This window comes from Mus musculus, chromosome 6, assembly GCF_000001635.26.
Source record: "Mus musculus strain C57BL/6J chromosome 6, GRCm38.p6 C57BL/6J".
Classification (NCBI taxonomy): Eukaryota; Metazoa; Chordata; class Mammalia; order Rodentia; family Muridae; genus Mus; species Mus musculus.
Window position 1 is genome coordinate 68,860,215 of NC_000072.6, and position 24,622 is coordinate 68,884,836.

Genomic DNA, 24,622 nt, shown 5'->3' on the forward strand with positions numbered 1-24,622 from the left:
AATTTTCTGAGGAAATGCCAGACTGATTTCCAGAGTGGTTGTACAAGCCTGCAATCCCACCAACAATGGAGGAGTGTTCCTCTTTCTCCACATCCACGCCAGCATCTGCTGTCACCTGAATTTTTCATCTTAGCCATTCTGACTGGTGTGAGGTGGAATCTCAGGGTTGTTTTGATTTGCATTTCCCTGATGATTAAGGATGTTGAACATTTTTTCAAGGATAAAAGAACCTCTGGTGGAATCACCATGCCTGACCTAAAGCTTTACTACAGAGCAATTGTGATAAAAACTGCATGGTACTGGTATAGAAACAGACAAGTAGACCAATGGAATAGAATCAAAGACCCAGAAATGAACCCACACACCTATGGTCACTTGATCTTCAACAAGGGAGCTAAAACCATCCAGTGGAAGAAAGACAGCATTTTCAACAATTGGTGCTGGCACAACTGGTTGTTATCATGTAGAAGAATGCGAATCGATCCATACTTATCTCCTTGTACTAAGGTCAAATCTAAGTGGATCAAGGAACTTCACATAAAACCAGAGACACTGAAACTTATAGAGGAGAAAGTGGGGAAAAGCCTTGAAGATATGGGCACAGGGGAAAAATTCCTGAACAGAACAGCAATGGCATGTGCTGTAAGATCGAGAATTGACAAATGGGACCTAATGAAACTCCAAAGTTTCTGCAAGGCCAAAGACACCGTCAATAAAACAAAAAGACCACCAACAGATTGGGAAAGGGTCTTTACCTATCCTAAATCAGATAGGGGACTAATATCCAACATATATAAAGAACTCAAGAAGGTGGACTTCAGAAAATCGAACAACCCCATTAAAAAATGGGGCTCAGAACTGAACAAAGAATTCTCACCTGAGGAATACTGAATGGCAGAGAAGCACCTGATATGTCAGTATTTTTTGATGCACTGGGGAAGGGCGACTGAGTCCCTATTCCTCACTGACAGGGGATTAGCAGGTAATGGTTACTGGGAAATAATGTGAAATTCTATATAGTCTTTTAGACATAGATAAGCTGCTATATTTTAGGAAATACTGTACAACTCATAATCATGAAAGCAAAGGCAAACTAACTCACTGAGTTAAAAGGAAAAGAATAAATAACATAGAAAAGGAAAGAGAATAAGGAAAAGGAATTGGAAATGAAAGGAATTGTTGGAAACAAAAAATACAATTCCCCAAAATTTTCAGAAATAAAGGAAAAATAAGCATTCTTTAGACACAAAACAAAGGTAATTTAATCTGAAAAAAAATGTTTACATTAAGTTCTTAAAAATTCTAAAATGTGAAGAAAAAACAGAAATTTTATCATAATTTAAAAACACAAAACCACAAACAATGATGGACATAGGAAAGAAAACATGTAAAACAAACAGAAAATACTAGCACAAATACATCCTTTCCCACTGATATCTGTGTCTGTAATTGGAATAAAATCCCATGTCAACACAAGTAGTAAAGCTGGATGGAGAAAAAAAAAACCAAAACAAAACACTGGCTTATCAGTAAAGAAACGCTTCATGAGTCAAGACATTGTCTGGAAACCAGGGAGTTAGTGAATATAATTCATCAAAATAGCTAAAATGAGTGTAAGATATAAAAAATTGTATTAATAAAATGGAGTTTAAGGCAAAACCATAAAATGTAGGAAACGAAGTAAAGTAGACAGTTTAACAAAGGAATACATCTCAGTCTCCTGTTTTACTGGATAATGTTAAAGGGGAAACTGCAGACAAGGAGTGTTGGACCAGAATGGGTTTTCACTCAGCTTAATCATCATTGCTGGTTAGTGAAATCGCAGTTGTTTACCATTCTCCAGGGGAAGTTACAATACCATTGTCTTTGCATCTGATGAGGTCAGAAAAGCACAACTCTTGGGGTGTGATGAAGGCTGTCATGCTCAAGGGCTGCAGCTGCAATCAATAATCTGTAGTTCTTTTGCATCTGTTTTACAAAGATGAGTCACATATTTAGCAGCTGGGCCACTCTAAGCAAGGAAGTTTTTGTTGGGGTATAAATCACTGTGGGAGGCTGATGTGTACCTTGTAAGCAGTAATACATTCCCAAGTCCTCAGGCTTTATTGTGCTGATCTTGAGTGTGAAATCTGTCCCTGAACCACTGCCACTGAACCTGTCTGGCACCCCAGAAAATCTGTTGGAAATCCCATAGATGAGGAGCTGTGGAGACTGGCCAGGCTTGTGCAGGTACCAAGACAAATAGGTGTTCCCATAACTGTTTGCAAGACTCTGACTAGACCTGCAAGAGATAGAAACTTGATCTCCAAAGCTGACAGGCAGGGAGAGTGGAGTTTGAGTCACCACAACATCACCTCTGGAAGCTGAAATAATGAAAGAGGAATACAGAGTTATGAACAAACTCATGAACATACTGTAACTTCTTTCTCTTTTTTGGTCTTTAGTTCAACAGATGTTTATTTGTGCATTCAATATTTTATACACTATAATTTTATAATTTTATCTTAAATAAAATAAGAGAATTGTAAGTCCTAACGGGCTTCTAGACATAATTTATATCATCCCAATCCATCTGGGTCACAATTGTTCTTATAATACATGTTCCCTTACATCTGGAACCACCCTCTCAGAGTTCTCGACCACATAGGCACTACCTTTGAGGATAAGAACTGTCTTCTCAAATATAGGCAGACCACATGTGATCAGCAGTGCCACTCAGGGCTCAAACTTCCTACCCATTCTCCTTTCTTAATTCCCTCTGTCCTTACCAGGAATCCAGAACAACAGAAGCACCAAGAGATGAACAGGCAAATTCATTTTAAGGAGGTTGATTATTCACAAGATAACTACTGAGCTTTTATCTGAGACTAGCAAGGCTGGGCCCTCCCTAGGGAGCAATATGCAAAGATCCAAGTAAGCGTTGCAGTATAAATAAAGGGAAGAGTTACACAGGACTCTCATGACTGCAAAAATCAAATGAAATACTGTCCATATCTGAGGTGATGATAGGAAAATCATGTAATTTTTGAAGTGAAAAATCATGCTAAAAACTATCAACCTGAACAACGCAGACACTTAGTAAGTACTATATTACAGAAACACTGGAGGGGCAGAAGGGAAAATGAAGGCATATCTATGTGACCATTCTCTAAGTTTTGAATAACTATGCTTTGATTCATCTGTCATCAATTTTACGGAAAAAAATGTGTTATTTTTAGAATGATAAATATAGACATTAGGAGTTGCCATTGCTATGGTTTGTTGAATTCTTCTCTATGGAAGCACAAAAATAAATATAAACAGTAGACAGATCTATATCTTTTTTCCATTTATTTATTTATTTACTTACTTACTTATTCAATTTATACTCCAATTTTAGTACCACCCTACAGCCTTCAAATAATTCCTCTCCTCATCCCCCGATTGCTTTGCCTCTGATAAGAAAGAAGCCCCCTGAGTTCCAACCTACCCTGGCACAGCAAGTCACCTCAGGACCCAGCATAGCCTCTCTCACTGAGACTAGATAAAACAGCCCACTTACAAGAATAGTATCCACAGACTGGCAATAGAGTCATAGACAGCCCCTACTTCAGTTGTTGAGGGACCCGCATGATGATCAACCTGTGTATCACCTACATAATTGTGAAAGGCATAGGTTGAGGCCATGCTTCCTCTTTGGTTGATGCATCAAACTCTGGAAGCCCCCAAGGTTCTATATTAATTGACACTGTTGGTCTTCTTGTGAAGTTATTATCCCCTTCGGGACCCTCATTCATTTCCCCAACTCTTCCACAATACTCCCTAAGGTCATCTACTGTTTGGCTATGACTCTCTTTGTTTCCATCAGCTGCTGGATGGAGCCTCTCAGAGGACAATTATGCTGTGTTCCTAGATGGAAACACAACAAAGTATCATGGGATTGTTTCTTTTCCATGAGATAGATATCAAGTTAGGGCAGTCATTGATTGTCCCTTTCTCTATTTCTGCTCTATCTTTGTCCCTGCACTTCATATAAACAGGACCTTTTTTTTTTTTTTTTTTTTTCCTTTTGGACAGGACAAATTTTGAGTTGAACTCTTTGTGTGTTTCTTTATGACCTTATCCCTTTATTAGGAGTCCCGCCTAGCTACAGGGGGTTGCCACTTCATAATCTATATGCCCCAATGCTATAAGTCTTAGCTAGAGTCACCCTCACAGACTCCCTGAAACCTTCCCCATCCAGGGTTCTGTAACACCCTACAAATGCCCTCCTCTGCCCTCAGAACAATCCAAATTTCCATCCACTCGCCAGGTCATCTCTCCCAGATCATCCTACACCTGACACCACCTCTCCCCACCCCCCGCCCCCAATCCCCTCTCCCAACTAGTTACTTCCCTCCATCTTACTAAAATATCTATTTAACTTCTCCTTCTGAGTGACAATGAAGCATCTTCCCTTGGGACTTCCTGTTATTTACCTTCTTTGGGTCTGTTTATTATACAGTATCTATCCTGTATTTTATGGCCAATCTTCACTTGTAAGTGAACACATACCATGTGTATCCTTTTGGGTCTGGGTTACCTCACTCACGATGATATTTTCTAGTTTCATTCATTTGCCTGCATATTTCATGATGCCTTTGTTTTAACACCTTTGTATTATTTCATTATGCAAATGAACTATATATTTTTTTTATCCATTATTCGGTTAAGAGACATCTGGGTTGTTTCCAATTTCTGTCTATTATAAATAAAGCTGCTATGAACATTATTGAACAAGTGTCCTTGTATTATGGCAAAGAATCTTTTGTGTATAGTGGCACAGATGAGTTGAGGTATAACTCTTCCCAATTTTCTGAGAATCTAACAAATTGGTTTCCAGAGTGGTTGTACAAATGTGTTCTACCACAACAGGTAGAGAGAATTTTTGCCCCTTGTGGCAAATCCCCTCCAGCATGATCTGTCTCATCAGTTTTTCATCTAAACTATTCTCTTGGGTGTAAGGAGGATTCTTGAGCTGATGAGGTCTGTGAGCATGTGAGATTTTTTCATATTCTGACATAGACTTAAATTTCTTTCTTCAGAGACTTGAAGTTCTTGTCATATATGTCTTTGACTTGCTTGGTTGGAGTCGCATCAAGATATTTTGTATTAATTGTGGCTATTGTAAAGAATGTTGTTTCCCTGACTTCTTGCTCCATTCATTTATCGTTTGTATAAAAAGGGCTAGTTAATTTTGTATCCAATTAGCTGAAGCTGCTTATCTTGTGTGGGAGTTCTCTGATAGATTTTTTTTTTTTTTTGGGAAACTATATATACTATCACATCGTTTGCAAGTGTTAATATTTTGGATCCTTCTTTTCCATTTTTATCCCCTTGATCTTCTTTATTTATCTGATTGCTCTAGCTACAACTTCAATTACTATATTGAAAAGATATAGAAAAAGCAGAAGCCTTGTCTTGTCTCTGATTTTAGTGGAATTATTTTAAGTTTTTCTCTATTTAATTTGATATTGGCTATCAGCTTGCTCTATATTGCCTTTATTGTGTTTAGGCATATGCCTTGTATAACTGATCATTCCAAGACTTATAACATGAAGGAGAGTTTGCATGTATCAAAGGACTTTAGCTTTCAATTAGATGATCATGCATTTTCTTTTTCTATTTTGTTTATATGGTGGATTACATTGACGGATTTCCATATACTATACCATCCCTGGGATAAAGCCTACTTGACCATGGTGGGTGTTTTTTAATGTGTTCTTAGATTGCATTTGCAAGTATTTTACTAAATATTTTTTCACAAATATTCATAACAGATATTGGTCTGAAATGATCTTTCATTGTTGACCTTTGTGGACTTCAGGTATCAGAATGACTGCAGCCTTATTGAATGAGTTTGGCAGTTTTCCTTCTGTTCTATTTTGTGGAATTATTTCAGAAGTATTATGTTAGTATTAACTCTTGTTTGAAAGTCTGGGTAGAATTCAGTGCTAAAACTATCTGGTCCTGGGCATGTTTTCTTATTTGTTTGTTTTGTTTAGAAACTTTCTGTGACTACTTCTATTTCCTTATTGGTTATAACACTATTTAGATTGTTTACCTGATATCGATCTAACTTTGGTAATGGGAATCTATCCAAAAATTTGTTCATTTCATGTAGATTTTCCAATTCTGTGAAATAGAAGCTTTTGAAGTGGGACTTAATGATTCTTTGGACTTCCTAAGTATCTGCTGTTATGCCACCTCTCCTTAATTTTCTTAAAGAACCAATTCTTATTTTTGTTGGTTCTTTGTAAAGTTCTCTTTGTTTCTAATTTATCAATGTTAGCCTTGAGTTTGATTATTCTGTGCTATCTACTCCACTTGACTTTGTTTGCAACTTGTTGCTCCAGAGATGTTCAGCTGTGCTGTTAAGTTGCCCGAATGAGATCTCTTTAAGGTCTTTATGAATGCAGTTAATCTTGTGAACATTCCTCCTGTCATTGCTTTTATTGTGTCCAAAAAGTTTGAGCATGTTGTGCCAACATTTTCATTGAAGTCTAGAAGTCTGTAATTTCTTTGTTTATTTCTTCATTAACTAAGATATCACTGTATAGAGAGTTGTTCAGTTTCCATGATTTGTAGACTTTCTGTTTCTATTGTTGAAATCCAGCTTTACTCCATGGGGATCTGTAAAGGCTTGCTTTCTGATCAAGTGTATGGTCAGCTTTGGAGAAGTCCCATGTAATGCTGAGAAGAAGGTATATTCATTTGAATATTGGTGAAATGTCATGTAGTTATCTTTTAGGTTCATTTGATTCATAACACTTCCTGTTTTCAATATTTCACTATTTATTTTCAGTTGCAATGTTCTGTCTATTGGTGAACATGAGGTGTTGAAGTCTCCCACTATTAAAATCTGAGATTCCACATGTGATTTAATCTTTTATAATGTTTCTTTTACTAATGCTGGTGCCCTTGCACTTGAGTCATAGATGTTTAGAGTTGAGATGTCATTTTGGTGTTTTTTTTTTCTTTTGATGAGTGTGAAGTGTCCATCCACATCACTTTTGATTACTATTGGTTGAGAGTATATTTCATTAAATACTAGAATGGCTTTTCTAGCTTCCTTCTGGGGTCCATTTACTTAGAAAAACTTTTTCTAGCACATGACTCTAGGTAATGCCTACCTTTTTAGCTGCCTTTCTTGTATTCAGCAGAGTGGTGGATCCTGTTTATATACTCATTCTTTTAGTCTGTGTCTTCTCATTGATGCATTGAGATCACCCTCCCTTTACTTCTTTTTCTGGTAGCTGTTTACTATTTAAATAGTAAGCCTTTTTTTTTTTAAACTGTTCCTTTCCCTTTGTGGACTCATTAGTGTAATTAATTCTGATCTTTTAGGGTTGAAAATCTCCTCACACAATTCATTTTGCATCCTTATAATTGGCATACTTGAGACATCCTGTTTATGTACTTAAGAACTCTTGTTTTTAGAGGATTTTTCTCCAAAGCCTTAAGGTCACAATATTCACCATCTCGGTAAGAAACACCAGATGTACCCTCAAATCCAGGTTTTGAGCTGTTTCTAATTATCATGGAGTCCCTACCCTAGCAGGAAGAATATTCTCAAATAAGCTTGGTGGGGAGAATATCTTCATCTATCATGGTAGTCTAGGGGAACTTCAAGTTTAGGAACAGGCACTTTTATTTGTTAAGGCATATTGCTACGTTTATAAAAAGATAAATAAGAGAAGGAATATGTTTGGTAGTGGTGTAGAGATCCATGGAGAGATCCACAGAGGTTTATGATGCTCTAAGATCAAAAGTTAACAAATGGGACCTCATAAAATTGCAAATCTTCTCTAAGGCTAAGAACACTGTCAATAAGACAAAATAGATCTTTACAAATCCTAACATCTGACAGAAGGCTAATATCCAATATATACAAAGAACTCAATTCGTTAGATTCCAGAGAATCAAATAACCCTATTAAAAATGGGATACAGATCTAAATAAAGAATTCTCAGTTGAGGAATACCAAATGGGTAAGAAGTATCTAAAGAAATGTTCAATATCCTTAGTCATCAGGGAAACACAAATCAAAACAAACCTGAGAGTCTATCTCATGCCAATAAGAATGGCTAAGATCAAAAACATAGGTGACAGCAGATGATGGTGAAGATGTGGAGAAAAGGAATGGCCCTCCATTGTTGGTGGGATTTCAAGTTGGTACAAACACTCTGGAGGTCAGTCTGGTGATTCCTCAGAAAACTGTTTCAATTGCTTATACACATGATACAAATGTAGGGTTTTAGGATAGAGGAAAGAACTAGAGAAAACCTGGACATGTGCCTTGCAGGGACTCGAGTATTGGAAAAAGCATTGGCTACAGTTTCAATCCCATTGCCAGCTTTAATCTGACTCCTCAGCAATAAATGGCTCCCAGGACTGTTCAGAGAGGTAAGGGAATATTTTCATGAAGCTTATGTTCTGTGGGAGGGACATGCAGTATTATCACTATGGTAAGTTAACAATTGTCATGCTCACCTTGTCAGGATTAGAAATAATATGTTATTCCACAATAAATTATTATTTGGCCTAATGATTTAGTAATAACCTATATACAATAGGATTAATTTGCATTTCTACTGGTTCCTCAATTGCCATGCTCCCATTTATTCTAACATGGTACCATTTGCTGGCCTTCTTTTGCTTTATACCATGAGGGTCAGTAAGAGTAAAGGCCCTAAGGAGAAGAGCCCTTGAAGTACCAGGCACAACTTCAAGGTACACATCTCTCAGATTCTCACAAGAGCTGGAATATCTGGCCTAGCTCAACACCCCTTAGTATTGAGAGCATTAGTTCACAGACCCTTTGACAAGAGGTATATTATCACATTTTCACACATGTTAGCAGCATGACACAAGACTGATGGTCTTTCCTGTATAGCTGAGTAGTTATCTAACAGCACAGGCTGAACCTCAGCTTTCTGTAAACTCCTGTTCTAAAATATCTCCCATTTACTTCAGTGCCTGAACATCTGTGCTGGATTTAAATGCACTTGTCATGCATGATTCCATTATCACTGTGGGAAGAGCTGCCTCTTAAATAATGATAATTTGATTTAACTGATTATCCTCGAATGTTTTACTGTTCTTTTTCTTTCAGATGTCAAAAACCTAACATTCCTTTGGCAATGATGATCCACATGACACTTTTATGTATCATGAAATTTAAAGTTTAGGAAATCTCTATTATCTACATAATAATCAGGTTCCTTCTCTTGTTTATTAAAAATCAATATTGTTTTGCTGCAATAATGTACTTTCTTGTTTGGGGGCTTTAAATTATACTGCCCTAAACATTAAGCATGTCAAAAGCTGGTTTGTTGTAATTTTGATTGTATTAATTTATATAATTAATTAACATAATTAATTTTGATTATATGAAGCATCAAAGAACATGTTTTACATAAAATCTAAACAATTTAAAGCTTCTCATCTGTCATAATATGAATACTGTTTCCAAATACATTCATTTGAAAGGAATTATAATCCTAAAAGATAACTCTCTAGTAGGTTAATATAGTTACCAGGAATATTAACTCATGTGTAACAACAAAACTATGATACGACCTATCTAAAACATGGGAGTCTTCCAAATTCTGAAAACATTTTGAAAAACATTTTATAGAATATTATTAGTTCCAGTTAGAATCCTGATAGAGGCAGGATTATATTTGGGTTGTCCTCTTGTGACCTGGAAGACCAGAGGACAGCAAGCCTATGAATTACTATGACATTCCCATTACTTGGAAAACAGGTGTGTTATAGATGTGCTTTCTTATATTTATGGGGGTATCTGTGAATATTGCTCTTTCTCTTTCATCTCAAATTTTTGGATACAGTACCAGTAGTTTACTTCAGTCTTTCTTCTTCTACCTGCCTTTCATAGCTTCTACTATTTAGTGATTAACATGCAGTCAAGTAAATTGGAGCACTCCAATGGCAGTTTCTATGATCTGTATCTTTTATTTACAAGAACTTGATAGTAGGAAATAGAAACAATAAATAAATAAAAATGGAGGCAACAGTGGAAAAGATCTATACAAGACAGAGAACAGGAACTGCAAATGCTAGTATTACCAACTGAATAAAAGCAATAGAAGAGAGAATTTCAGGCATAGAAGATACCATAGAATATTGATACATCAGTCAAAGTATTGCCAAGGGTAAACCTGCCTAACCCAAAACATACATAAAATTTAGAACATAATGGAAAGACCAAATCTAACAATAATAAGAATAGAAGAAGGAGAAGATTCCTAGTTCAAAGGCCAAAAAAAACAAAAATCTTCTCTAAATTTCCCTAAACTAAAGGGCCATAAACATACAAGAAACCCTCAGAACTCTAAATACATTGGACCAGGAAAGAACATCCTACTGCCACATAATAATCAAACAATAAATGTACAGAACAAAAAAGAATATTAAAAGCTGTAAGAGAAAAATGTCAAGTAATATATAGAGACAAGCTTATCAGAATTGCACAGATGCCAGAGACTCTGAAAGCCAGAAGATTCTAGACAGATATAATATAGTCTATAAAAAAACACAGATGCAAGCCCAGGCTACTATATCAGCAAAACTCCCAATCATTTGTCATTGGAAAAACAAATGTATCCCATGAGAAAACAGAATTTAAACAAGATCTTTCTACTAATCCAACCCTACAGTATATACTAGAAGGAAAACTTCAACACAAGAAGAGTAGCTACATCCAAGAAAACACAAGAAATTAATAATTTCACAACAAACCCAGAAGAAGAAAATCACACACACACACACACACACACAGACACACACACACACACACACACACACACACACCTTATCACCTCAAACCTCAAAAGAACAGGAACTAAGAGTGTGAGTGAAGATGCTTCAATAGAAAGCTATAAAGGGAGACAGAGGGAGGGAGGGACCTGAGTGGGACGGGAGAGGAGAGGGTTGTACCAGAGACCTGTGAGGTGAGAAACTCTCACAACTCAAAGGGAGGGACTGTAGATGAAAAGTCCAACGTGGAGGAAGGGAACTTGTAGAGTCAACCTCCAGTAGAAAGATGGGGCATCAAGTGGAGGAGTGGGGTGGCCATCCCCTAGTCAAAATCTCTGATCCAGAATGGTTGCCATCTAAAAGAACTGCAGGGACAAAAATGGAGAAGAGACTGAGGGAAAGGCAATCCAGTGACCGGTCCCTGGATCGGTCTCAACGTGAGGAATCCCTCTCAAGGTGAGGATCCATGACCTGACACCATTATTAATCCTATGGTGTGTTTACAGACCGGAGCCTAACATAGCTGTCCTCCACAAGTCCCAACAAGGAGCTGACAGCAACAAACATACACACTTACATGCAACCAATTGACTAAAGTATGTGACAACTGTGGTTGAATTAAGGAAAGCCTGATTGAAGCTGTGGAGAAGGGCAACCCCATAGGAAAACCAACAGTCTCAACTTACCTGGACACCTGAAAACACTCAAACATTGAGCCACCAATCAGGCAACATAGAAGAGTTTGTCTGAGCCCCTGGACACATATACAGTAATTACTAGGATTGCCTGGTCTGGCCTCAGTGGGAGAAGATGGGCCTAACCCTAGAGAGACTTGAGGATCCAGGGAGTGGGGAGACCCAGCAGGGAGTGTGGGTTATATGTGCCATCCTCTTGGAGACATGGGGGAGTAGGGATGGGTGAGGAACTGTGAGAGGGTAGATGGGGCAAGGTACGGACTAGACTGTAAAAATAAAATAATAAAAAATTAAAATTAAAAAATAAATAAATAAAAATAATTTTAAAGTAAAAGACAAAGCAAAACAATATAAAAACCCACAAAAATAAAAATAAAGTTAATAAAATGAAAAAAAAATAAAATTTTCAGCAGACTCTGAAGTTTTATAGTCTGTGAATGTTCTATGTAGACAGCCCTAATGTCCAAATTGGCCGCAGTCTTCTTTCAGTGTCCCTTTCCAGCATGCTGATAGAAACATAGCCAGCCGATCTTCATGTAAAACCATAAAAACTGTCCTCCTAGAGGTACCCTCTGAACAGCACACACTTGCTATGTATTCTTTTCGAAGGGGGGAGATATTATTGTTATTGTTTATTAAGAATTCTAAAAGTAACATAGGGAAAGAAAGAGTGGAGAGAGGAAACATTTGGAGTAGTGGAGGAAGAGGGAGAGGGAGAGGGAGAATATGGTACACATATAGAAAGAGACTGATTTCACTGAGTTATATCTTTGAGGTGTGTCACAGTTTTAGCTCTTATTTTGATGAAGGCTGATTCATCAGACTGGATACAGTCATAAACACACTGAATAATAGATTCAATGTGACCTGAAAGAACATGTGAGCATGAAAAATGTTGCAGTCATGTTGTCACAGAGAAGTGAGAGCTACACAGGCTAGAAGATTCAATAGATAAATTCTCCCTTAAAGCATATCTGGATCCTCAAAACTCACATTCTGAAATTGACTCAGTGATCCTGACTACAACTTAGAACTATGAGTTATTATTACATCTCCTTCATTTAACTAACAACGTTGGTAATTTATTATACACGTCCCTGATACAACTCATACAAATCTGACTCAAAGAGCAAAGTAGGTTAAAGCTTCTCTAGCTGATTTAATCTCATGATTCAAATTATCCAATGGTTCATACGAAAAGATGGCAGTTTACTTTCCCTTAGGAAGAAACTGTGTGAATTTCTTTAGCATATTATGAAGCTTATGATGGCTTTGCAATGAATAGTGACAATTGTTGTGCCCAGATCCTCTCAATCCCTGATGATTTATAAGAGCACAGAACACAGCCTATTACAAGATTACTTCTTGACTAAGCTGTTCACAGCCTGTGTCAGTTACAATCAAGACAAAGCATGGGCATAAGAGTTTCAACCCAATTCCTAGTGTTGCTCTGGATTGTAGATGAGAAAGGATAATTCTGGGTATTTATCCAACCGTAGTGGTCATTGCTGCTTGGTCTTTCTGGAATATCCTGTGGAAAAAATTTATTGTGTGTATATGTGTATTTGTTCTTAATTTTTCAATTTTAGAAGCTAGATGTGACATCCTGATGCCCCAATCTCTATTGCCCTGTTGGCATCTCTCAGAGAGAGTCATCAACACATTCCAGGCAAGTCAGGACATTAACATATCCTTATACTAACACCAGAATAATCTAAGTCAATTTACAAAGATACTGATCCATAAAGAATTTTATTTGTCATCCTGGGTTCTATTTAGGCTTAAGTGGCAGTGATTCTATGACAAATTAAACCTTCACTATTAGGTCCTGGTGTCTGAAGATATTGCAACTTATTACTGTCAACAAAGCTATAATAATCCCCCAACAGTAATTCAAGGTATAATGTAAACTCATTAGGCAAAAGAGTAAATCTAGAATTCTCCAGCTGTTCCTCCTGCTGTCTACACCTGTTGAATGATGTTTACCTAAATTTGAATATTTATATTTCAACCCAAAATGACCATATACAATAATATCTCTCATGATTCTCTAAGAAGAAAAGTTTTGTGCATGAAGTATCTGGATGAGCATGAAGTGTGTCTAAACAAGAAAACAAATGCCACTATATTTAATCATCTAGTGATTATTTCAATAAATGCTATGGGAATCTGAGTAATACTTATGAATTTACTTAATAAGCATTTAGTATGGTGAATATTTCTACTTGAAACATTGTATTTCCTAATGCTATTCTGAGATTACAGCTCCCTAGCTTGGAGAAACAAGATGACTAACCAAGATGTCTTTAGACCTCAGGTAGTCCAGTATTGTTTCTGAGTAAGGGCAGTAAAAAGCCAAATATAGTTATTTTCATGGAATGATAAGGACTCTGATGCTTGGGGCCATATTTATGTCACGTATATACTCCTTTTAAGGGATCATCAGAAAGTTTAAGAAAGATCAGTAAAAAGAAAAAGTCCATAAAGCCATAGAGCAGATGGAAAATGAGGAATTTTACTTGTTATACAGGATTCTTAGAGGGAAGTTAATTAATGTCTTAACCACATAAAAATAAGAATATAGCATTGTTTCTTTTAATAGATGAATGTCTGACTGTGGTCTATGTTATAACAATATGTTAAGTATTTTATTCAGAATCAAAGTGAAGTACAGGACAGACACTGTACAATAGTACAGAATCCATGCAATCAAATTACTCAATAGGTAATTCTAGGAATTCTGTTTGTGGTCTAGGAGGAGGCAGAATTCATTGATTTGACTTTTGTTTTGATTGAAGGCTTGGTTCAGTGTACATGTTCTTTTCCCATGATGTATGTGATTGCAATAATATGAATGGTAAGACACTGGAATATTATAGAAAACTTATTTATTATCTTATGTAATGCATAAGTATGAAAGGTAATGTAAATTGAAAATAGAATTGTATTCAATTCACTAATATTCACAAAAGTGAAGGTTAAAAAAATAAAATTGTATCAATATGGAAAATATACCTAGCCAAAACTTAATAGAAATATATGAAGGAAAATAATCAAACCAACTTTAAAATAGTAGTGTAAAAATGTTCATACCCATCAATAACTGTGAATTAAATTGGAATAAAACTCTCATCCAAAAAATAGTTAAATATATGCAAATAGGGAAATTAACTCTTGGCTAGAAAATGAGTTTTCTTCATGAATAAGGACATAGTCTAGAACTTCAGGAGTCAGTGAACATCCTTTATGAAAGTAAAAATCAAAAGGGAGTAGGATGCTCAGTATTTCTAGTAATAAAACAGAGTTTACATCAAAACCATAAAATGCGACACAGTAACTGTATAGTAAAGGAGACACTTTAACAAAGGACAATGTCTCCACTTTCTGTCTGCATTAGAGGATAGTTTTGAGTGAGGAAGGAAGACAAAGCCTTTTGGACCAGAATGAAATTTTACTTATATTTACTGTCATCATTCTTGGTTGCTGGGAGGAAAAATGTATATGATTTTCCTGATGCAGATTCATATCACTGTTCTTACAGCTGATGAGGACAAAACGCATGACCAGTGAGTTGTAGCCAAGGTGCTCTACTTCCAAGACCCTCAGTTGCAAGCCGTAATATGTTCCTCAACACCTCTCTCTGAGAAATAAGTAACACAATTGGCAGCGGGTCCAATAGAAGGACATTTTTTTGTTGTTTGGGGCTGACTATTGTAGTTACTTGTGAACCTTATAAGCAGCAATCAACTCTAAAATCCTCAGGCTCCACTGTGCTGATTTTGAATATGAAGTCTATCCCTGACCCACAGGTAATCATCCTGTCTGGGACCCCAGAAAATCTATTGGAAATCTTGTAGATAAGGTACTTTGGAGACTGTCCTGGATTCTGCCAATACCATTGCAAATAAATGTTTCCATTACTATTAAAATGCTCTGGTTAGACCTTCAAGAGATAGAGGCCTTTTGGTATAGCATTGGAAATGTAAATGAGGAAAATACCTAATAATAATAATAAAAAAAAGATAGAGGCTTGACATCCAAGGCTGACCAGTAGGTATCCTGAGGTTTGAGTCATCACAGCATTATTAATTGAAGCTGAAATAATAAGAGAGAAGTAGAAATTAAAATAGACTTTGTGAATGACAGCTGTGATTTATTTTTGATATTTATTTCAATTGAGATGTATATTTTTCGTATGATTCTTTATACACTAAAATTCCCTTTAAACACACACACACAAGTAAATTGAAAGACCTAAGGGGCTTACACCCATAACTTAGTCCATTCCAGTCAATGTCTTCATTATAGCACAGGCTCTGCCCTATCTGGAACCTCCCTCAAACAGTTGTAAAACTCACAGGCCCCATCCTTATGCCTATGCCTTCCATAGAAGCTTAAGAGATAGAGACTTGGCTATGTTCTCAGAGTAGCAGGCCATGGGGTATTTCCAGTTCTTGGTGACAGCTCCAGGTGAGAGCAATGCCGAAAAGCTGATCCAGAGGCTGTAAAAATAAAATCTATGTGCTCTCCAGGCAGAGGCCAAGACCTAAGGTCCCTGTCTTTTTTAAAACCACTGAGATGTGAAGTCAACAGGGAATGTAGGACGCAAAATCTGGCAAAACCAACATCATACTAAACCTTCATAAAATTCCATTTTTCTAGAGATCCAGGGTTAACTTCCATTGCCTGTATGATTTCAAAGATAGGCCTTACCTACCACTAAATTTTTAATTAAAATATTTGCTTACAGTCAATTTACCCTTTCTATAATTTCTCCAAAAGAGGCAGAAATTCTGACTCACCTTTTGAAGTTCTGAGTTTTAGGATCCAAGTAGGTGCCCTATGGGAGAAGAACATCGATTTATTCAAACAGAAACAGTCCTCATGGACTAAATTAATTACTAAGTAAGAAGAAGTCACCTATTTTGGCTTTTATTCAATGAGTGATTTAATTGTACGTACCTACACATTAAAACAAAGTCCTTTTCATGTGACAAATAGAAGAGAAACCGTGTTCTTATGAACAGCACCTTTGGAAAACTGCATCAAGAGGTGCATGAAATTAGCATGAAATTCATGTCTTGCTAACCGTACTAATCTTCAATTCATGATGCTTTCGTGTTCTTATGGAACACCCTCAACTTTCTTTCCAACTAAGCATACAGATCTATGTAGCTATTCCTTAAGATCTTAAGATCTTTTTCATGGCTATCTCACCTCATGTATGAAAATTAATCCAGTTCTGATCCTGCTTTTTCAGGATTAAGACATTCCCAAAGAGAGCTTGTCATTGAGAACTGTGTTTCATTAAGAGGTAGAATAGATTATGTGGTGGTGGAATATGGCAAGAAACATGATGTCCAATAGTTAAATGACCTAGAGAGATTCTCCATTTCTAAAGGCAATGGCTATGTTGAGAGGGAACAAAGAGCCGAACAAGTAATATTGGGCATCTCAGAAATACCAGGGAAGAAAGTGAATGATTTGGAAGCTCGCACAGTTTTGCTGGGAAGCAGGAAAATTCCTGACCTTGGATGGATTTGGTGGACCTAATTTAGTAGAACCTTGATAAAGTCATACTTAGGTGAACAACAGATTTTTCCATGATTGTTATTCCTAATTGCTGTGGCCCAGATGGGATCCTCTGCCACCAAGGCTCTTTCTCATCACCCAGGTGAGACAATTCTCAGGATTTACAGAAGACCAGTACTACTGACATTCAAGTAAATGAATTTTGGCATCTTTGGAATTCATATAATAAAGCATTAAACACTTTAGATATTCTAAGAAAGATTATTTTACTAGAGGAAATTGATATCTAAATCATAATCATTGAATGGACCATAAAGTGTTATTTTGAAACCGAAATGTTTCTGGAAGCTCATATTTTGTATATCTGACCTGATATTGTCTTGCTTCTGGAAAATTTGGTGATGAGTACAAAATGGAGAAACCAATTAACAGGGAAAGTCATATGGCTTCATATTATCTATGGTCATTTTTATACTAGCTGTCTGCTTCCAAGTCTGCAATAAGAGGCTTTGATGCCTTTATCTCTAATGATTTGAAAGCTCTACTTATATCTATCTAGTATGTTAGTCTTAGTCATGCAAAAATAACTAATAGTGGGAGTCAATTATTTAAAAAAAAAAATTGTTGCTGGAAAGAGGGAATTCTCTGATGCTAAGAAGACTACATTTATTCTGAAGTAGAAAATCCAAAAGCTGTTTTACTCAGACATTTCCAGTACAACTAGAAATGGTGCTTCAAAGCTTTTTACTTCCTATAGCTCTTGATCTTGGTTTTCTTGTTCTCACTTTTAGCAGTCCATGTATTTTTATGTAGATGTTTATTGGTAGGTATAGGTATTAAGTATAGGGTTTATGCTGTAAGTGTGATATCTTGAAATTCCGCTACCAATTATTGCTTTAATTTTTACATCAATATATATTTGATCCATTTTGAGTTAATTTTCATAACAAAAACGAGTGAGAAATAGATTTTATTTATTGTATGAATGTTCATTCAATTTTGGACTGCACCATTTGTAGAAGAGTTTGTTCTATGACATATTGTTGACAACTTTTTAAAAGGTCAAGTGGCTATAGCTTCATACGTTTATTTTCGTGTTCTTCTTTAAATTCCCTTAATCTACATGCATTTTGTAATAGTATGAGTCTAGTTTGTTACTACAGATCTGTATTCTAACTCAAAATCAGATGTGATGGTACTTCAGGCTGTATTTATTTTACTCAGGACTGTTCTTGGTGTTTACTATCTTTTGTACTCCTAAATGACTTACACTACCTTTTTCTTTCTATTTTCTTTCTATTTTCTTTCTATTTTTATGAATTACTGGAATTTTTATGAAATACTGGAATTTTGGTGACAAATACTTTTGATCAATAGATTGATTTTGGAAGTATAGTTATTTTCAAAATGCTAAGATTTTCAAAACATGATTGTAATAGGTATTTCCATCTTCTAGTGTTTTATAAGTTCTAAAATACAAAAGCTAAGTGTTTTAAATTTTTCATATAGAGTTCATGGTGATTTGAGTGAAAATACCCTCCAGAGGCTAAGATATTTGAAGATTTGGTGCATAATTGATAGATCTGTTTAGGGAGGTTTAAGAGGTATATACTTGAGGATGAAGTATGCCTATGGGGCTGGGCTTATTCTCAAAAAATTACTCTCATTTTTATGCTCCTACCACCATGACTTTGCTATATTAGCATGGATTCTAACACGCTATAATTAAGAGCACCAATATATTGTTTTCTTTTTTCAAGTTGTTTTGGTCACTGTGTTTTATTTTAGTTATATAAATGTAACATACATAAGCCTTTCGTTATTTGGCTATATATGACCCAAGGCAACTTATTAGTTTTTATTTAAAAATTTAACATTTAAAATTTAGTATTAGTTTTGTGTGAGTGTTTTTTGTGTGCATGTATGTACGTGTATAATTGATGCTCAAAGATGTTAGAAGATGTTGGATTCTTTGAAACCAGACTTATGCATGGATGTTAATCACCATGTACATGGCTAGACACCAAACCTATGCCATTTGCAAAAACAACACATGCTTTTACCTGCTGAGTCGTCTTTCCAACATTTCCTGAAGGTTTTGTTAGATTTAAAATTCTTCATGTTGACCCTTTAATGCCTCTTATGCATAGAAACACATAACCTGCAAATATTTCTTTGAATAATGAATTTCTTTTGAATACTATTTGTTTACCACTGCCCTTTTATTGATGCCCACAATTTTCTTGAAAGCAAGGATGTAATTTGTCTGTAATCTATATATTTGCATAAATATATCGTTGTTAGTATCTAAAATTATACTGAGTAATTTCTGTCCATGTTTTCAAGTATGAGAGCAAGGAAAAGTGTGATATCCACCAGATCATGTAGACAGGGGTGTGGAGAGAGGTGAGGGATATAAAACATTGATACGGATTTTCAGATGGGGTATCAGTATATTCACCATGGATGGAACATATCACAGATGTATCATTGGCAGGTAAATTCTGCCTTAGCGGAAAACAACAAAGCATGCTCTACTAGTATACTCCCCTGTGACCACTTGCCATCTCTTTATTTCAGTTAATGCCTGTAGTACCATATGATTTCCTAAAATGATAGTCCCTGTTTTTATTATCTGTAGGAACTTCCATTCTTACACATGAATATCAACTAATACATCTTAGGTGTTTCAGGTATAGTCACATCTGAGTTGACGGAACACAACAGGAGGCATAATTACATCTTTGCTATTGATATTGAGCATGTTAAGGCTGCAAAGAGATTTCTTGGATACTTTTTCTATATCTCTGAGAAAACCTTGAAGCATGAATACACCTAATGAACACTCTTAGCAAACAGAGACACAAACAAGCAGCTCAAGTAAGCCTCACATTGTGGCTTCTCTAGGGGTTTATATTATGACTTATATCACTGTGGGAGGATGCTCAGAATACTGTAGACAGTAATACATTGCAATATCTTCAGACTCTATGTTTCTGATAGTGAGAGAAAAATCTGTCCCAGATCCACTCCCACTGAACTTTTCTGGAACCCCAGGTAGCAAGGTGGAAGCAAAATGAATCAACATCCTTGGAGCCTTCCTTGGCTTCTGTTGAACCCAAGCAAAATACTTGTTAATATCCTTACTGGCCCTGCAGTTGATTGTAAGATGATCTCCTAGAGATGCAGAGAGAAATGATGAGGACTGGGTCATTTGGATGTCACACAATACACCTGAGAACAAAATATATATATATATATATATATATATATATATATAAGAAACTGTTATATTGTGTATTACAGGAAAAGTACACAAAGAACCAGCAGTACTGACCATGGCAATTGAAATAAGTCACCAATGCCCTCCTTCATTACCTGTGATCCAGAGCACCAGTAGCCCCAAGAGCTGACCACGAATTCTCATGGCCATGATTTGTCCTGTATGCAAGTGACTGCTGCATAGCATACTAGAAGCCTATAAAAATTCTTTTTGATAGTGGGTTGTGCTCTAGGCACATGCAAATTTCTAGGGACTGAGCAGGGTTGCACACATCTGCAGGACTGATAAAACTCAGTAATTCAGCAAGGGCCCAAGGGTTGCAGGTGTCTCTGGAGAAAGGAGTGATATTCAAAGTTTTCTATAAATAACATGTATTGGTATGGCTACCATAGAGACTTTGTCAATTTTGTGTTATGTAAATACCATGTTACTTTCATTAATTTGAGGTTTACTATCTGCTTATTTTCAATTATTTTATCTAGGACAGGAAATGATCATTATGCAACAATTTCAGAATGTAAGCATGTTGAACACTTCCTTAATGGGTACCTCTCAAGCTTCTGAGTCACTGACACCTTCCTCTTTATCTTAAACTTTGATGTCAAATATAAGTAATACTAAGAAGCAGAGACATCACATGCACAATAACCTGTAGTTTCCAGAGTATTCATTTTCATCTGTTTCAGGCAACAAATCAATTTGTCTTACCCCATCTGTGTTTGTTCTATCATACTGCTTCCATAGTGGCCAACCAAGAGCAGATTTGTCTCCCTTCTCAATACTGTTTCTGCGTACATAATCTAGCCCTGATGTTTTCTACATGGCTCATATTATTGCTTTTGTTCACTATCCATTCTTAATACAAACAATTGTCTTTTGTGGTAGAGTTCTTCAAAGGAACAGTGTGCATTCATAACTTTGCACACACTGGGTTCCCTAAACCCATATACTCTGCCAGTTTTCTATGTCTTATACTTCTGAGAGAAATCTATTATCTATGTATGTCATTAGAGTATATGGCTTGAACAGAGGAGCAGAGAAGAATGTGACATCAAAGAGGATGCTTCTCTTCAGAAAATGCAGCAACCATGGGGTCTAGAGTATTTCCTCACATATAAATATAAGTATTTATTTGTTCTTGTGATTAAAAAGGGTGGACAGAAAAGATTATTGACTTGGTAGGGGGGTCACCTAACCATTCGTTGTATTCATGGAGTGTAAGGACAACATCTACAAAAGAACAGAAATATGTTGGTGGCCTGACAGAATATCTGATGATATATCTCTGAGTATACTTATATTTGAATATGTTTGTAAGTGATACGTAGGAGATGGTGACAACTGGATATTCGTTTACATGAAGGTATCGATGAAACAAGAAAATTGAGGAATTGAAATAAGAATAATGAATCTCACTATTAGAAAAGGGGACTATTTATTTGAAAAACTTAAGTAAATAATGTAGTTTGTGAATTAAATTGAAGAAATAAGATTAAACTGATGCCCTTGGTAGTAGAGATATGAATATGTGTTTCTGTGTGTAAACATAGATATAACCTGATAACTTCCCTGGGTGTAGAGGAATTTTTCACGTGTCAATGGAATTCATAATTTATAAATGAAACATTATTGAAAGGAATATTTGGATTACCAATAAATATTTATTTTAATTATAGCATTAAGAAAATACAGCATAGACCTACATTTTCCTTGAAAAATAACCTTAAAAGTTATCATTTAACGTTTTTTATTAGAAATTTTATTTACATTTCAAATGTTATCCTCTTCTCTAGTTTCCCCTCAGAAAATCACCCATTCCCCTCCCCGTCCCCATGCTCCCCAACCCACCCATTCTCACTTCCTAGCCCAGGCATTCCCCTATAGTGGGGCATAGAACCTTCACAGAACCAAGGACCTCTCCTCCCATTGATAACCAATGAGGCCATCCTCTGCTACATATGCAGCTAGAGCCACGAGTCCACCATGTGTTTTCTTTGATTGGTGGTTTAGTCCCAGGGATCTCTGGTGGTACTGGTAAGTTCATATTGTTGTTCCTCCTATGGGGATGCAAACACATTCAGCTCCTTGGGTACTTTCTCTAACTCCTTCATTGGGGAACCCATTGTATTTCTGTGTCTATTATGTACATTTTTACCATGTGAGGATGCTCTCATTCTGCTAATTGCTGCATTCGCAGGCCTTACTAAAGTGGCTCTTTAAAAATAGTGACCACGCAATAAATATATTTTTTCGTTATTAGTGAATAGTTTACCACCTAGATTCATTGAGTAACATGATACCCTTTGCCATGTTTTCATTTGAAATAGTAGTCTGAAATATTTAGGGACTAAAATCAATAGTAATAAAACAGAGGTTATTCACTCAAGTAAAAAGACAAATGCAATGATGCCTAAACTTCCATGCTCCATGCATTAGGATGTTATAGAAACTTTGTTGAATAATATGGTCCTGTTTTATCTATCATAGAAGAAGAAGAAGAAATAATTTCCATCCTGATCAATTTTCTAACAATTTGAATTAGAACTGCCATGGAATAGTTATTCCAACTGTGTTGGAAATTATTGAATGAACTACCTTCGTAGATCAATATAAACCTATATTCTAAATCGGGATGATACAAATAATCCAAGAACAAAACCAACAAGCTTACATTTTTAAGGTTGTCTTTGTATTTACTTATGTGTATGCCTGCATATTGAATTTGTATTAAATTAAGCTTAAAAGAAACAGGTGTGAGATGTCTCAGAACTGATGCTATTAGAGTTGGTTCTTAGCCACCAAATGTAAATACTGGGAACCAAATCTAGGTCCTCTGAATGGATATGTACTCTATTGATCATTGAATTATCTATCTTCTCAGTCCCAATAAATCTAAGTAGATGAGTAAATGTGTTTATTCTGGTTATTTACATAGTAGTTGAAATGCTACACTCCTGAAATTTACAAAAATGCCTCTCATTCTTCCTACCAAGGTTCTATTCTATATAATTGCTAGTCCACAGCAAAATCATGCAAACTTTGGCTTAGATTGCCATCTAGTAATGAAACAAGAGAAGTGCCAAAAGGCTCAGACAACCCAAGTCACAGACCACACCAGATCTATGGGAAGTTATATATTTGTGTTGACCCTATCTTTTCTCTTTTCCGGGATTTTTCGGTTTTGTAACATGCTACCACACTCTGTAAAATATAGCTTTGGTTTTCTGTACTCTGCCATGTACATTAGATTAATGGTGCCTTGCTATCTCTGACTAGGAATTGGAAGATAAGTTTCAATACCAGACAACTGAAACCAGTAGAGAAATATTCCAAACCAGAATTTAATAGCAATTTGTAGTACACGTCTTTAACAAGAATATGTGTAATCCAAATGAGATTAAATTTTAGATGGAAGCTTTTCAAAGCCCAGTATAAACAGCCAATTAATTGGATACTAGAATATAGTCTTATAAATTTTCACGTCTGTAACATCATAATTGTGCTATTTAACTAGGTATGATTATATATGAATGTATAATATTATATATGTGTATATGTAATACATGTGTGTGAAAACACAGTATTTATGTTTTCCTAGAATAAAAGTCTGTCTGCCCTTGGATAGTGGGATCACATTCTTTGGTATATTTAAAGGTATCCTCTGTGAGACGGATCCTCTAGAAGTCCTTTTTTCCTATTTTCCATATTCATGCTATATAAAGAGGAACAAAGAGCAGAGAGCTGAGATGAAGGAGTTCAGCTGCTCAGAAAATTTTACACCACACCAGGAAACCAGTCTACCCTCTAGGGAGCCAACAGTAGTAGCTAACATTAGTGTGGAATCCCCAGGGGACACTATGAAAAGCAGATTCAGTTAGAGATGAAAGTATAGTGGTTATTCAGAAGACACTTTCTGTTTTTAAATTCTTTTAAACAGTTTTATTGTTAGATGTGGTGAAATGCACTTTTTTCTAGAAAATATGGCAACAAGTTTATAACAGGCCATGAACTAAAACATGAAGTCTGATAAGAAGACTGAACACCAGCTGACTACAGCTACTGGGAATTGAGTGGGTTAATGAAAGCCTAGATTATCTTAGTGAAAAGACCTTAGAGTTATGAGAACAAAATAATAAGAAAAGTGTTTCAAAAGATCTGAGTAATAGAAGACACCAATAGAAATCCACTGACTTTATAGTTTTTTGAATAAATTAATCAGAAAACAAGGTGCGGTTTTTATTATCACAGTCTCATTGAACACAAATGCAGCCATTATTTGAGACCTTTGAATTGTATGATACAGGCATGAGAG

At 35.9% G+C, this 24,622-nt stretch overlaps 1 long non-coding RNA gene, 1 gene segment (V, D, J or C) and 1 further gene; 1 reads left to right on the top strand and 2 right to left on the bottom strand.

The window, feature by feature from the left end:
• Igk (immunoglobulin kappa chain complex) overlaps positions 1-24,622 on the top strand; it is a 3,171,119-nt gene that overhangs the window by 1,304,579 nt on the left and 1,841,918 nt on the right.
• Positions 2,051-2,817, bottom strand: Igkv1-88 (immunoglobulin kappa chain variable 1-88). The segment is given in 2 exon segments: positions 2,051-2,363; positions 2,769-2,817. Coding segments are annotated over 2 exon segments (362 nt in total).
• Positions 15,520-20,485, bottom strand: LOC108169192. Its single transcript, XR_001785439.1, has 3 exons — positions 20,406-20,485; positions 16,298-16,335; positions 15,520-15,590 (listed from the first exon to the last, which is right to left on the bottom strand). It is a non-coding gene; the product is annotated as an uncharacterized LOC108169192 (long non-coding RNA).